The sequence below is a fragment of the Lemur catta genome, chromosome 10, assembly GCF_020740605.2.
Source record: "Lemur catta isolate mLemCat1 chromosome 10, mLemCat1.pri, whole genome shotgun sequence".
Classification (NCBI taxonomy): domain Eukaryota; kingdom Metazoa; phylum Chordata; class Mammalia; order Primates; family Lemuridae; genus Lemur; species Lemur catta.
In genome coordinates this window covers 12086766-12100255 of record NC_059137.1, presented here as the reverse complement: position 1 = coordinate 12100255, position 13490 = coordinate 12086766, and the positions used below count along the sequence as shown (strand labels likewise).

At 37.0% G+C, this 13490-nt stretch overlaps 1 protein-coding gene across 1 annotated transcript in view; it reads left to right on the top strand.

The window, feature by feature from the left end:
* The window catches only part of MRRF (mitochondrial ribosome recycling factor), a 55228-nt gene that overhangs the window by 1540 nt on the left and 40198 nt on the right, over window positions 1-13490 (top strand). The window contains exons 2-3 of the mRNA XM_045563834.1: window positions 3320-3531; window positions 11729-11884. Of these exons, the coding sequence (XP_045419790.1) occupies window positions 3348-3531; window positions 11729-11884 (340 nt within the window). The 5' untranslated portion in view covers window positions 3320-3347. The remainder of the gene's footprint in view (window positions 1-3319; window positions 3532-11728; window positions 11885-13490) is intronic.

Genomic DNA, 13490 nt, shown 5'->3' with positions numbered 1-13490 from the left:
GTTATGAGTGTACTACAGGACATCTGCCCTAGTTGGGTTGTAGGAGGTGGCCAAGGAAGGCATCGTCTGAGGAAGTGATGGTTAAGCTGAAATCTGAAAGAAAAATGGGTGGCAGTCAGTTAAAAAGGTGGGAGAAGATCATCAGGCAGATTTAATGGCATGTTTGAAGACCCTGGAGCAGGAGGAGCATTTGAGAAATGAAAGATCAGTTTGCTTTTCTTGTAAAATGTGAGTGGTAATCACCACTCTGGTTATTGTGAGAATGAAATAAGATAATCATGTAAAAGTATTTTATATACAAAAAGGGCCTGTGTGTGCACACTCATTTGTAAAAATGAACATATGAGCTAGTGTATAGCTAGATTGGAAGGGGTTGCTGGGAGCCAGGACTTTGAGTTCATCATCTAGCTTTTCCCAAAATTAAAATATACTTCCAAGAAAGAACAGGACTCTCAACTTTGGAAAAAGAATGTGTGTTTAAAGTACTTTTAAAAAAATTTCAACAGTTGGACACTACAATAGCTACTATTTATTGTACTCCTACTAGATGCTAGGCATTGTATTATACTTTTGTTTCTTTGAGACAGGATCTTGTTATGTTGCCCAGGCTGGCCTTGAACTCCTGAACTCAAATAATCCATTTCAGCACCCCCAGTAGTGAGGACTATAAGCATGTACCACCAAGCCCCGCTATACTGTTTTAGGTACAGGGTATACTATAGTCGTTAAGAACACAGACTCTGAAGCTAGATTGCCTGAATTCGAATCTTAAGCACATTATTTATTTATGCCTCTGTTTTCTCATCTGTAAAGTGGGGATAATCATAGTACTCATAGGGTTATCTTGAGGCTCAAATGAGTTAATGTATGTAAAGCACTGAGAATATTTTCTGCCACATAGTTATCACTATATAAATGTTAGCTATTGTTGTCATTGTTGTTATAATTACCGTTTTAAAGGCTCCTTGATAGCACCATGACAATGTGGTAGAAACTGTAGCTCAGAGAGGCTGACAAGGTCACACAGCTGGGAAGTGGAGGAACTGAGATTCCAGTTCCAGACTTCGTCCAAAGCCCAGACTTCCACCACATTGCTTCTGTGTATAGGTTAGTTTTGTTAGGGACTACTTGGGCTCATAACAAATTTCTTCCCTCAACTTTAATTCTTTATATGTGCTGAACTGAATGTTAATGTGTATGTCCTTAAGGTAAAGAATCTAAGAGATGGCCTTATTGAACTTCCGCTTGGAAATTTCCTGACTTCTGTGCAATTAAAATCTACGGCTTAAGCATTTCAGCAATGTGGTTTATTTATAGAGTTGTTTTCCGGTTCATGTGTACTGGGTCTCCTTTTGGGTGCTGCGTTTTCTGTCAACAGTTATTTATTTCTAATCCATTTTGATTTCCTGTTTCTTTGTGGGTTGGTATTATGACCCACAACAGGAACACCAGGAAACCTGTCTTAAATGGAGCGGCCAGATTGAGACCCTGTAGATTAAAAAAAAACCCAAACTAAAAAAACTACACATTATTTTACAGCCATATTTGGTTATAAGGGTGAGTTAGGCATTGGCTTTATTAGGGAAAAACCTAGATATAGAAACTTCACTCTGAGCCAAACTTTTGTGAACAGTTCTGATGAAATAGGTCTGGGCTATTATTAACTCCATGACCTTGGATAGTGACTTAATCTCTTTGAGCCTCACTTTCAACATTGGTAAAATGGGCATTATTATACTTTCTCTGTGGCATTATTGAGGAGATTCGATGAAATAATATGTGTAAAGCAAACAGCCCAGGCCTGACCTCAATTAATAGTAGTTATTGATAATAGTAATTAAAGAAGAAGAGGAAAAAATATTCCTTCATTTTTCATCCAGATCTGTTTTTGCAGACTTTGTATGTTGATCACTGACTTCTAGCATCCCTTGATACTAAAAATTCCATCAGGAGAAATTATTGGACTTCATACTACTCATTTGTTTGTTTTTAAAAAAAATAATGGTAATAATAATAGCCACCATTTATTAAGCAGCTGCTATATTTCAGGCACTGTGCTAGGTGTTTTATATGCATTCACTATTTCATTTTATGTAAGATCAGGTTTATTTTTCTTATTGATGAAGAAAGTGGTGTCCAGAAATGAAGAGTGAATTGCCCAAAGTTGAAATTTGCATTCAGTTCTGACTGACTCTAGGCTACCTTACACGTTGTTAATGACGTAAGTTTTCTTTAGCGTATCTGCCACCAGCATGAAACTCTTTTCAAAGGAAAGGTGATAGCTATCAACAAGTATCATTTTTTGGGCTCCTGTCTGCTAGGCACTGTGCCAAGTATTTTATTTGCATAACCTCATTAATTATTTCCAACCCTAAGAAATAAGCATAATTATCCCCATTTTACAGTTGAAGAAATCAAGGCACAGGGAGATTCAGTATTGAGTGGTGGAGCTGGGATTGGATTATAGCTATTATTCACTCCATTATATTGCATCAAAATTTTAGGATGGGATTTTTTTTTTTTAATGGGGTATGGGACTGATTTTCAAAGATAGCAGCTTCCAGGTTTTTGATGCTAATTGTTCTTAATTTTTAGCTGAGTGATAGCTAGATTCCTGGCAGAAGCATTGTCAGCTAGCTAGGACTGTGTTCTATCCTAGAGGTACCTGTAGGCGATAGCATCTTTCCATGGTCAAAGACCTCAGAAGTATAATGTGTAACTTGTGTTAACACAGTGGAGGGTGGCATTTTCCAGAGCTTTCGTTCTATACCATGGAAGACCACAAACCTCAGTCATGCTTTATACTTACATTAAAGTGCATCCTAATTGGTAATCAGTACATAAGGATCCAAAGAAAATTTTAATTAAATGCTGTCGTGTGAATTTTCCAGTCATTTTATGCCTGTTGAAATGGTTTTTTTAAAATTTAAAGTCCTCTTCTAGTCCTCTGTTCTCCCTCTTTAAACTTTATCAAGATTTTGTGCTTTTTCACATATAAGGGTTTAATTAGCATCATTAAAGATTTAGTCAGCACATTTGCTTAACATGCATTTTGGTGCAGTGGAAAGAGCATGAGTTTGGAGTCCTTTAGACTATGGGCAAATAAATCTCTGTGAGCCTCAGTTTCTTCATTCTGTTAAATGAGGCTAGTAATATTTCCTTCTAGGGCTGTTGGGAGAAGGATTTGAGATAATGTATTTAAGTTGCTTAGTAGATAGCTTAGTGTATAGGAGTTGCTTGATAATTCATACGAATTATTTTCTGAAGTTGCAATAGGGTCTCTTTTACTTACATCTCCTTTTTGTCTTATTCTTTTTAGTGGATGTTCCCAAGGATTGTCTTCAGTCATGGCCTTGGGATTAAAGTGCTTCCGCGTGGTCCACCCTGCCTTTCGCAACTACCTTGCAGCCTTGACCAGACCTGTTTCAGAAGTTACACTGAAGACAGTGAGTGAAAGACAACACGACCATAGGCAATATATAGGCTTTTCAGCTGTCCCAGTCCGTCATTTTGCTACCAAGAAAGCCAAAGGTAGAGACATATGACCTCCTCTCCCTCCTTGCCCCTTTTTTATATTTGGCCCTTGAATTATCATAGCTGGCAGGGATCTCAGAGATGCACTGGATTTCTCCTTTTGCCCACATGAGGATGCGGTGTCTCAGATAGGTCAGTTGATTAGCTTAAAAGGTCACAGTGGCAGAGACAGTGTTAGCACCTGGGCCTGTTTTCTCATTACCATGCTGCCTCATTCGTTTTCTTGGTGGCTCAGAAAATGCCTAATTTCTTTGATATTTAGAATTAGAGCTATAAGTGCCAAGCAAAGCAGAATGCTTGTGACTGGGATCACCATATTCTCTCCTTATGGGAAGATGGATGTTGGAAGTGTAATGAAAACCAGCAGATTGTTGGGTGACTGGGGTATTAGAGTCATAGATTTAGATGGATGATCTTAATGGCTTGTGTCATCCAAGAATGAGACTTTGATGTACTGCAGGTATCAGCTTAGATGCCACTTCCTCAGGGAAGCCTTCCCTGACCTCTTAGGCTAGGTCAGGTCCCCTGTTACCTGCACTCATGCATACTATTATTTTACCTTTGATGCACTTAGAACAGCAGTTATTAATTATTAATAATTAATTGTAAAATTGATTATAGTTTGTTATCTCTCTTCTGTGCTGGGCTGGATGAAGATAGGGTCTATGTCTATTTTATTTTACACCTAACAGGGCCTGACACGTAGTATGTATTCAAAAATTTTGTGAATGAGTGACAGAAAATTGTCAAGGAGACTAGCTGTTTGTAGTGGTGGGTCAGGGAGTCCACTCCCAAAGATAGTGCCAGATATATGCTGCTGAATATATTCCCAGACTTTCTTTTGATTTCATATAGATCTTTCCCTTTCTGTTAATAGGAAAATTAACAAGTTGCTGAAAGAACATTAATGTTTAGAAGACTTATATTCTGTTAATAGTGATAATAGTAGTAACTTTTGATCTGTATGTTGCATTATATTCTTTAAATTTACTAATTTGATCCTAATAATTATCCATTGAAGGAATTACAGTTTTCAAGTGAAGAAATCCTTATAATTATCTAGTGAATCCAGATCTTACCATTTTGTAAATGAGGAAACTGAGGTACATTTGTGAGAAATTTGCCTGTGTTCGTATCTAATTACTAATAGTGGCAGAACCAGATACCTGGGACTCTCCTGATGCCTGCAGCATTGCAGTCTTTTAGTGCACTAGACGTTAACTATAGCATGTAAGCAGCATCTTTTCATATTTTGTGGGCTACTCGGTTTTGTCGTCTTGATTGCCTCTTTAAGAAGTTGGTTGTTTGACTTTTTCTTTTAGATTTATTGGATTCTTTCTATATTAGGGGTGCTAATCTTTTGTTGATTGTATATGTTACAGGTATCTTCTTTGCTTTTTACTTTTTAGTCTTTGTTGAACGTAGTTTTAGTGTAGTCATGTTTTTCAGTCCTTTTGTTTGTCATTATGCTTTTTGTGTCTTCTTTAAGAAATCCTTTCCCATCCCAAGGTAATTTATTTCTGAATATGGTGTGAGGTAAGAAATCTAATTTTAACTTTCTTTTCCATATGGGTAAAAGTTGTGCCAACATCATTTGTTGATTAGCCCATTCTTTACCTGCAGGTTTGTAATGCCCCCTCTGTTGTATGTTGTTTCTTTGCATGTATGGCTTTGTTTCTGCGCTTCTTGATTTGTTGAACTACTTATCTCTCCCTGCACTAAATGCCTTACTGCCTGAATCTCGGTCATAAAGTCAACAAATCTCCCCACCACACGCACACTTTTTCTTCCTGACTTTCTGCTCTTCAGTGTGAAATTTATGATCGTATTGTCAAGTTTTCTCCAGAAAGATCTTGCACAATTTTTTATTTTTATTTTTTTTTAAAATTTTTTTGAGATGGGTTCTCGCTATGTTGCCCAGGCTGGTCCCAGACTCTGGGGTGGATGCAGGTGATCCTCCCGGCCTTAGCTTCCTGAGTATCTGGGCTTCCAGGCATATGCCACCACTCCTGGCTTGCACATTTCATTAATCAGGTTTATTTCTAGGGTATTATAGCATTTTTGTCACTTTTTTATATATATAGATTAAGTTTTTTAAGTTATAACATATATACAGAAAAGTGCATACTTAAATTGTAAGTTTATGGCTCAGTGAATTTTTGCAAAGTAAACATGATCATGTAACCATCACCCAGCTCAAGTAATAGGATGCTACTTGTATTCTAGAAGTGTCACTCATGTCCCTTTCAGTTGTCACTCTTCCGCTATAGTGATAGATAATCCACTATATTGACTTTAACACCACAGATTAGTTTTGTCCTTTTTGAACTCAGTGTGAATTCTTTTGTGTCTGGCTTCTTTCAGTAACAATCTGTTTGTGAGATTTCTCCATGTTGTACATATAGCCGTTGTTTGAGTATTTTTATTTTCTGATAGTATACTGTTGGAGGTATATACTACAATTTGGGCATTCATTCCACAGTTGATGGACGTTTGGGTTGCTTCCAGTTTTGAGCTACAACAAATAATGCTACTGTGAACATTCTTATACATGTGTTTTGGTGCACATATGTGTACGTGTTCCCTCCTGTTTCTTTCCCTTCTACTCTTCCCTTTCACTGGCTAGGTAGGGACTCTAGTATAGTTTGAATAAATGTGATTGTTGATAAGAGGCATCCTTGTTTTATTCCTGACTTTATAGGGAACAATTTCTTATATGTTAACATCAAGAATTATGTTTGCTTTATTTTTGGTAGACTCTTAACTATTAATATTTTCTATCCTTGTTTTTCTAGGAGTATTGTTTCAAATGAATCTTAAATTTTAATCAAGTGAATTAATACATGCTCTTGCATTGAGATGATCATATTTATTTCTCTTTTAATCTATTAATGTGGTGACTCAACATCGATAGCTTTTTCTGGTGTTAAACCACTTTTGCATTCTTGGTGTGAGCCCTACCTATATAGGAGATATACATAATCTGTATATATGTTTCTAGATTTGGTTTGCTGTTATTAGTTTAGAATTTTTGAGTCTGTATTTGTGAGATTAGCCTTTTTTTTCTTCCTTCTCGATTAGCCTTAATGTAACTTTCTAATATTGATGGGCATGACTTTCTAAGTATTATTATTCTCTGATTTTGATGTTAAGAGTATATTAGCCTCATAACGTGAGTTGGGGAGTGCATCTCTCTTTCTCTCTTAATAGGATGGTCAATAAAAAATCAGGATTATCAGTTCCTTCCATGTTTGATAGAACTTGCCTGTGAAATCATCTGGATCTGATGTTTGTGTGTGTGCATGTGTGTATGTGGACTTTAAATCATAGATTTGATTTCCTTAATGATAATGAGAATTTTTTTTTTTTTTTTTTGAGATGGAGCCTCGCTCTGTCACCCTGGGTAGAGTACAGTGGTGTCATAGTTCACTGCAACCTCCAACTCCTGGGCTCAAGTGATCCTCCTGCCTCAGCTTTCTGAGTAGCTGGGCCTATGGACATGTACCATGATGCTTGGCTAATTTTTCCATTTTTAGTAGAGGTGGGGTCTGTCTCTTGCTCATACTGGTCTTGAATTCTTGAGCTCAAGCGATCCTCCCACCTTGGCCTCCCAGAATGCTAGGATTACAGGCATGAGCCACTGTGCCTGGCCAGATTTCTGCTTTTTATTGTTTACTTTCTTCTATGTACTTGTTCTCTTTCTATCCTCTGAGTTGGACAGTTCATTAATTTTTGGCCTTTGCTATTCTTTCTTTTCTTTCATTTAAAAATTTCATTGTAGGCCAGGTGTGGTGGCTCATGCCTATAATCCTAATGTTCTGGGAGGCCAAGGCAGGAGGATTGCTTGAGGTCAGGAGTTCGAGACCAGCCTGAATAAGAGCGAGACCCCCGTCTCTACTAAAAATAGAAAAAATAAGCTGGGCGTGGTGGCATGTAGCTATAGTCCCAGCTACTTGGGAGGCTGAGGCAAGAGGATTGCTTGAGCCCAGGAGTTTGAGGTTGCTGTGAGCTAGGCTGATGCCATGGCACTCTACCCTGGTGAAAAATTTTTTTTTCATTGTATATGTTTAAGGTGTACATTTTGTTTCAATATACAAGTAGTGAAATGGTTACTTACTGTCAAGCAAATTAACATCCATTATCTTATATAATTATTCTTTTTTTTTTGTGGCAAGAGCAACTAATATCTCTTTTAGCAAAAATCCCAAGTACAATATTATTAACCATTTTCCTAAGTATCCACAGACACTTTGGTTGTTTCCATATCTTGGCTATTGTGAATAAGGCTTTGTTCCTTTCTTTTAAGCATTTAAGGCTATAAATTTCCGTCTAAATACAGCTTTAAGTGCTTCCTGCATGTTTTTTTTATATATGGTATTTTTATGATGGTCATTTTTAAATTTCTCTTCATTTCTCTTTAGTTCGTTGATTGTTTATTATTTAGGAATGTTTAAAGTTTCTCAAGCATATGGTGGTTTTGTGGTTAGCTTAATCCCACTGTGGTCAGAGAGCATATTCTGTGTGATATAGATTCTTTGATATTTGTTGATATTTGCTTTGTGGGATGGAATGTGGTAATTTCATATAAAGATTCAACTGTGTGCTTCGGAGTAATGTGTATTCTCTTATTGTTGGGTGTGTGGTTCTGTATATATTTATTAGATCAAGTTGACTAATTGTATTGATCAAATTTTCTATTTTTTTATTTGCTCAATTTATCAGTTATCAAGGAATATTTATTAAAATCTCCTATTTTGATTATAGATTTATCAGTTTCTCTCTTTTTTTTTGAGATGGGTTGTACTCTGTTGTTGTAGCTAGAATGCAGTGGTGTCATCAAAGCTCACTGCAACCTCAAACTCCTGGGCTCAAGCAATCTTGCTATCTCAGCCTCTGAGTAGCTGGGACTATAGCCATGTGCCACCATGCCCAGCTAATTAAAATAAAAATTTGTAGAGATGGGGGTCTTGGTATATTGCCCAATCTGGTCTCAAATTCCTGGCCTCAAGTGATCCTCTGCTTTAGCCTCCCCTCCCAAAGTGCTATGATTACAGGTTTGTGAGCCACCATGCCCGGCCAATTTCTCCTTTTAATTCTGTTACTTTTGAGGCTATCTTATTGAATATATGTAAGCTCAGAATTGTTATGTATCTTTCTAGTGAATTGTTTCTATTATCATTTTAAAGTGGTCCCCATGATTTCTAAGAGTGCATTTTCTCTTAAAATCTTTTTTGTTTGGCCAGGCGTGGTAGCTCACACCTGTAATCCTAGCACTCTGGGAGGCCAAGGTGGGAGGATCGCTTGAGGTCAGGAGTTCGAGACCAGCCTGAGCGAGAGCAAGACCCTGTCTCTATTAAAAATAGAAAAATTAGTTAGGCATGGTAGCGTGCGCCTGTAGTCCCAGCTACTTGAGAGGCTGAGATAGGAGGATCATTTGAGTCCAGGAGTTTGAGGTTGCTGTGAGCTAGGCTGACACCACAGCACTCTAGCCCAGGCAACAGAGCCAGACTGTCTCAAAAAGAAATCTTTTTTGTTTGATGATAATGTGACTACACTAGCCTTCTTTTGATTAGTATTTGCTAGGATTATAATTTTCCCATTCTTACACATTAAACTTTATGTGATCTTATGTATTTTTAAAACCTCTTGTATATTATATAATGTATATGACTAGATTTTTTAAAAATCTTATTGAGAATCTCTAACTTTTGACTAGTCATTTTGGTCCATTTGTATTTATTGTATTCCCTGAGTATTTGTGTTATTTATTTTGTACTTTATCTTCATTTGTTTTTCCTTTTTTCTGCTTTCTTCTTTTCTGTTAGCCTAATCAAGTTTGTTTATTCCCCATTTTTCATTTCTGCTGATTTGGAAGATACACATTCTGTTTCTTATTGTTTTGATGGTTACCGTTGATTTATCTTTTTACCTTTTTATAGAAATAGAAAAACACTATAGGAAAGTGTAATTATGAGTACAGCTTAATGATTCTCACAAACTGAAATCATTGTGTACTAGCACTCAGATAAAAAAACAGAACATTCATGTCAACAGTCCCCTTTATGCTTCCTTTTATTAAGTGCTACCCTCCATCCCTTGCAGGTAACTATTATTCTGACTTCTAATGGCATGGATTAGTTTTTTCTGTTTTTTTTTTACTGTTCAGTATATATTCTTATATCTGGCTTTTGTACTGTACAGTCTTGTATTCTTGTGTCTGGCCTCTTCGTAACATCATGTTTCTGAGATTCGTTTAAATTCTTCTGTGTAGTGGTATTAATAGATCATTCTTTCTCATGGTTGCATAGTATTTCATTCATAAATACTGTTTATCCATTCTAATGTTGATGGGCATGTCTTTAAATTTTTAACATGCATACTTGGTTTAAAAAGTCTAAAGTTGAAGATAGTATTTCCATTGTTCCTGGCTTCTGTTGTTGCTCTTGGAAAGAAATTTGTTTTGATCCTTTAGGGATAATTTGTCTTTTCTCATTGGCTTTTTTCAAAATCTTGTTGTCCTTGGTTTTCTGCATTCACAAGATGTCTAGGTATGGATTTACTTTTACTATACTGTTTGAAACTTGTGTTTCTGAATCCGAGGATCCATATCTTTCCTCATTTCTGAAAAATTCTAAGCCATTAGCTTGTTAACTTAGGAGCAGTGAGGTTTCAAGCACAATAATGACACGAGCAAATAAATGTTTTAAAAAAATCATGGTGCTGCTTACCTTGGTTACTTTGGGCAAAACAGTTAAATGTCTTGTGCCTCACGTTTCTCATGTGTACAATGGGGACAATAATAATTTCTATTCTTCTTGCCACAGAGAGCTATCTAGAATATCAAGGAGAAGAATGTACTTGAAATTGCATTGCAAATTATAATATGTTACACAAATAGCAGAAAATTGAGCTCATTGTAGATGTTTAATAAAATTTATCAAATGAATCACAATAAATGTTTGTTGAATGTTTAATGAATACATAGAGTAAGATAATATTTAAATATTTTAATTCTTTTTCTTCTTCCCCATCCCTTATTAAGAAATGCAAGAATATTTGTATCACTCATGGGAGTGATCTGTATATATACACATTATAGAATGTATATGAAAGATCACTATGATGGTTTAGACATAAAATCAAATTTTATTCAGCTCCCAATGCTGTTGATTTTCTAAAAGATAAGCCATTGTCATTACCATTGGTAGTGTTTAATGTCTCTCAACTACTGTTGTTCTGTACCAGTCATCAGATTCTGTGCATATCCTTGTCCTAGTATTCATTTTTTTTTTGTTTTGTTTTTGTTTTTTTGAGATAGGGTCTGGCTCTGTCACCCAGGCTAGAGTGCAGTGGTGCCATCATAGGTCATTGCGACCTCAAACTCCTGGGCTCAAATGATCCTCCTATCTTAGCCTTCCAAGTAACTGGGACTACAGGCACATGCTACCATGCCTAGCTAATTTTTCTAGTTTTGTGGAGATGGGGTCTCGCTCTTGATCAGGCTGGTCTCAAACTCCTCTCCTCAAGTGATCCCCCCACCTCAGCCTTACAAAGTGGTAGGATTACAGGCATTAGCCACCATGCCTGGCCCCTAGTATTCATTTTTAAATGTATTAATGTATTTTCTCTCCAGTTAGATTTTGTGGAGATGGTCTAATGGAAAGTTCATAGGTTTAAAATTAGGCAGATGTGGGACCAAATCTTGACTTCACCCTTTCCTGACCTGTGACATTAGGCAAGTCACTTTACCTTTCTCATCTTCTGTTTGTTTTTTTGAAAAATAAGGAATTAATTACTTATGTGTTCTCTTCCATATGGATACTGCTCTTTTAGGTGTTTGAATGACTTATTTTGTATCCTTGTAGCAACCTTGCAATATAGATATTATTCTTCTTTTATAGGTAGGGAACCTGATGCTCAGAAAGGTAGAATAACTTGTCTAATGTCACAAACTAGTATGCATTGTAGCCAGTGCTTTTAAACTGGGGTGTCTGACTATAAAGCCTGTGCCCTTTCTAGTACCAGAGAAAGTGTTTAGCACAGTACTGAGTACCTAGTTGAGAATAAATACAGGCTCCTTTTTAGGGCAGTGATAATGATTTACAGCATTTGAAATTTTTCCTGGTATACAGTATGAACTTTTTAACCAATTGCTTATGGCTATTCTCCTATTTACTGAATGTTGACTTTCTAGCCAAGGGGAAAGGACAGTCCCAAGCCAGAGTGAATATTAACACTGCCTTGGTTGAGGATATAATCAACTTGGATGAAGTAGATGAAGAAATGAAGTCTGTAACGGAAGTACTCAAGGATAATTTCAATAAGACTCTCAACATAAGGACCTCACCAGGTTAGTGACTGAACCAATGTTTTGGGGAGGGGTGTAGTGGAAAGAGCATGGTTTTGGCAGAATTGAGTTTTAGTCCCGGCTTTGTCACTTACTAACTGGTGACCATAGGCAGCTACTTTACTTTTCTGGTCCTCAGTTTCCTTGTTTGATTCCTACCTTATTCCTTTGGGGTGGGTATTAAAATAAATAAGGTAACATATGTAATGGTTATAGCACAGTGTATGGCACATAGCTAACGCTACATTTATTGATCCATTCAGCAAGTATTTGTCTGCTAAGAACTAAGCAGTGTGCCAGGACATATTAACAGTAGTGAACAAAAATTGGCATAGTTTTTGCTCTCATGGAGATATACTCTCAAAAAAATGGGAGTTTTATTATCACTATATTTTATATATTTGTATTTTACCATAAAAACATCTTAAGTATTTGGTCACACAGTAACTGACATCTTTGGTCTGATTTTTCCAGTTGGTATTATTCGGCAGTTCTTATCCCTTCTTGGGAACCAACTGGCTGCAAAGCTGTCCACCTGAACCATTACTATAACCCTGAGCTTGACCAGGAAGATTCCATTTGGGTTAATAACTCCCTGAAAGTGGCTTTTCTAAGTGGGAAATGTCAGAACTGTCTAGGAGAACTATTTGCAGATGTGATGGAGAAGTGAGTTGTCAGCTGATGGTGCAAGTAGGCAGGAAAAATCCAATTGCTGTTAATTTGGCCTTTTTGCAAATTGTCATCATCCTAGAGTCGAGCCTGGGACCTCCTCTGAAGGTATCTGTGGGAGCTTGGGCTGCTCCCACTTACATCTTGATTGAAGTAGTTCATAGGGAAACTAGAAATATTTCATGAACTCATTCTTAAGAAAACCAAGTGAAAAATATACAGCTCCATTTATAAACACTATCAGAAACATAGCTCAGAGATGAGATCCAGTGTGAAACTAGAGGACTATTCCCATCATTTGTCAACTTTTGGACTGGGGCATTTCTGCCTTTGCTGACAGTAGAGCGTGCCATTCAATCTCTCTCAGCTGTTTATTTTAAACTTGCTTATTATTTTAGGTATGAAACTGATAAAGTGCTCTGTCTCCCCTGTGCTTTCTGGCCTGTTAACATTCTGCAGCCGAAACCAGAGAGCAGTTTGAGAGGAGCTCAGGGAGAAATGTGATACTTAAAATTAGCCAGCAAGCTCCACTCTTGTTGAACTTAAAAAGATGATGGGCCTGGAAAGAGGTTGGGAGTGTAATTTGTTAAATGTTAACCTCTGAGAAAATGAGGGGCAGGAATGAGGCTGAGGGAGATTCTCGCTGGGGACAGATTGAGGGAAAAGGATTTGATGCATTATGTCGATATGGATTTAGGGAATGGGAACCACCACAATTGCGTACTGAAAAGCCTGTGTTGGGGCTTCTGTGGCAAAGGATTTTATGGCAAATCAGGAAGGCCGAATTAAGATCCATTTTCAAAAGGCCTCCTGTTGGCATTTCCTCTTTGCCTCTTTCCCTTCAGGATTATGTTTGTTTAAAGTTCTATGTAGAACTTGGGGCTGTGAAGAGACTGAGTGAAAAAGGCTAAACTTAGTATTTTTTGCCAGATTCTTCCAT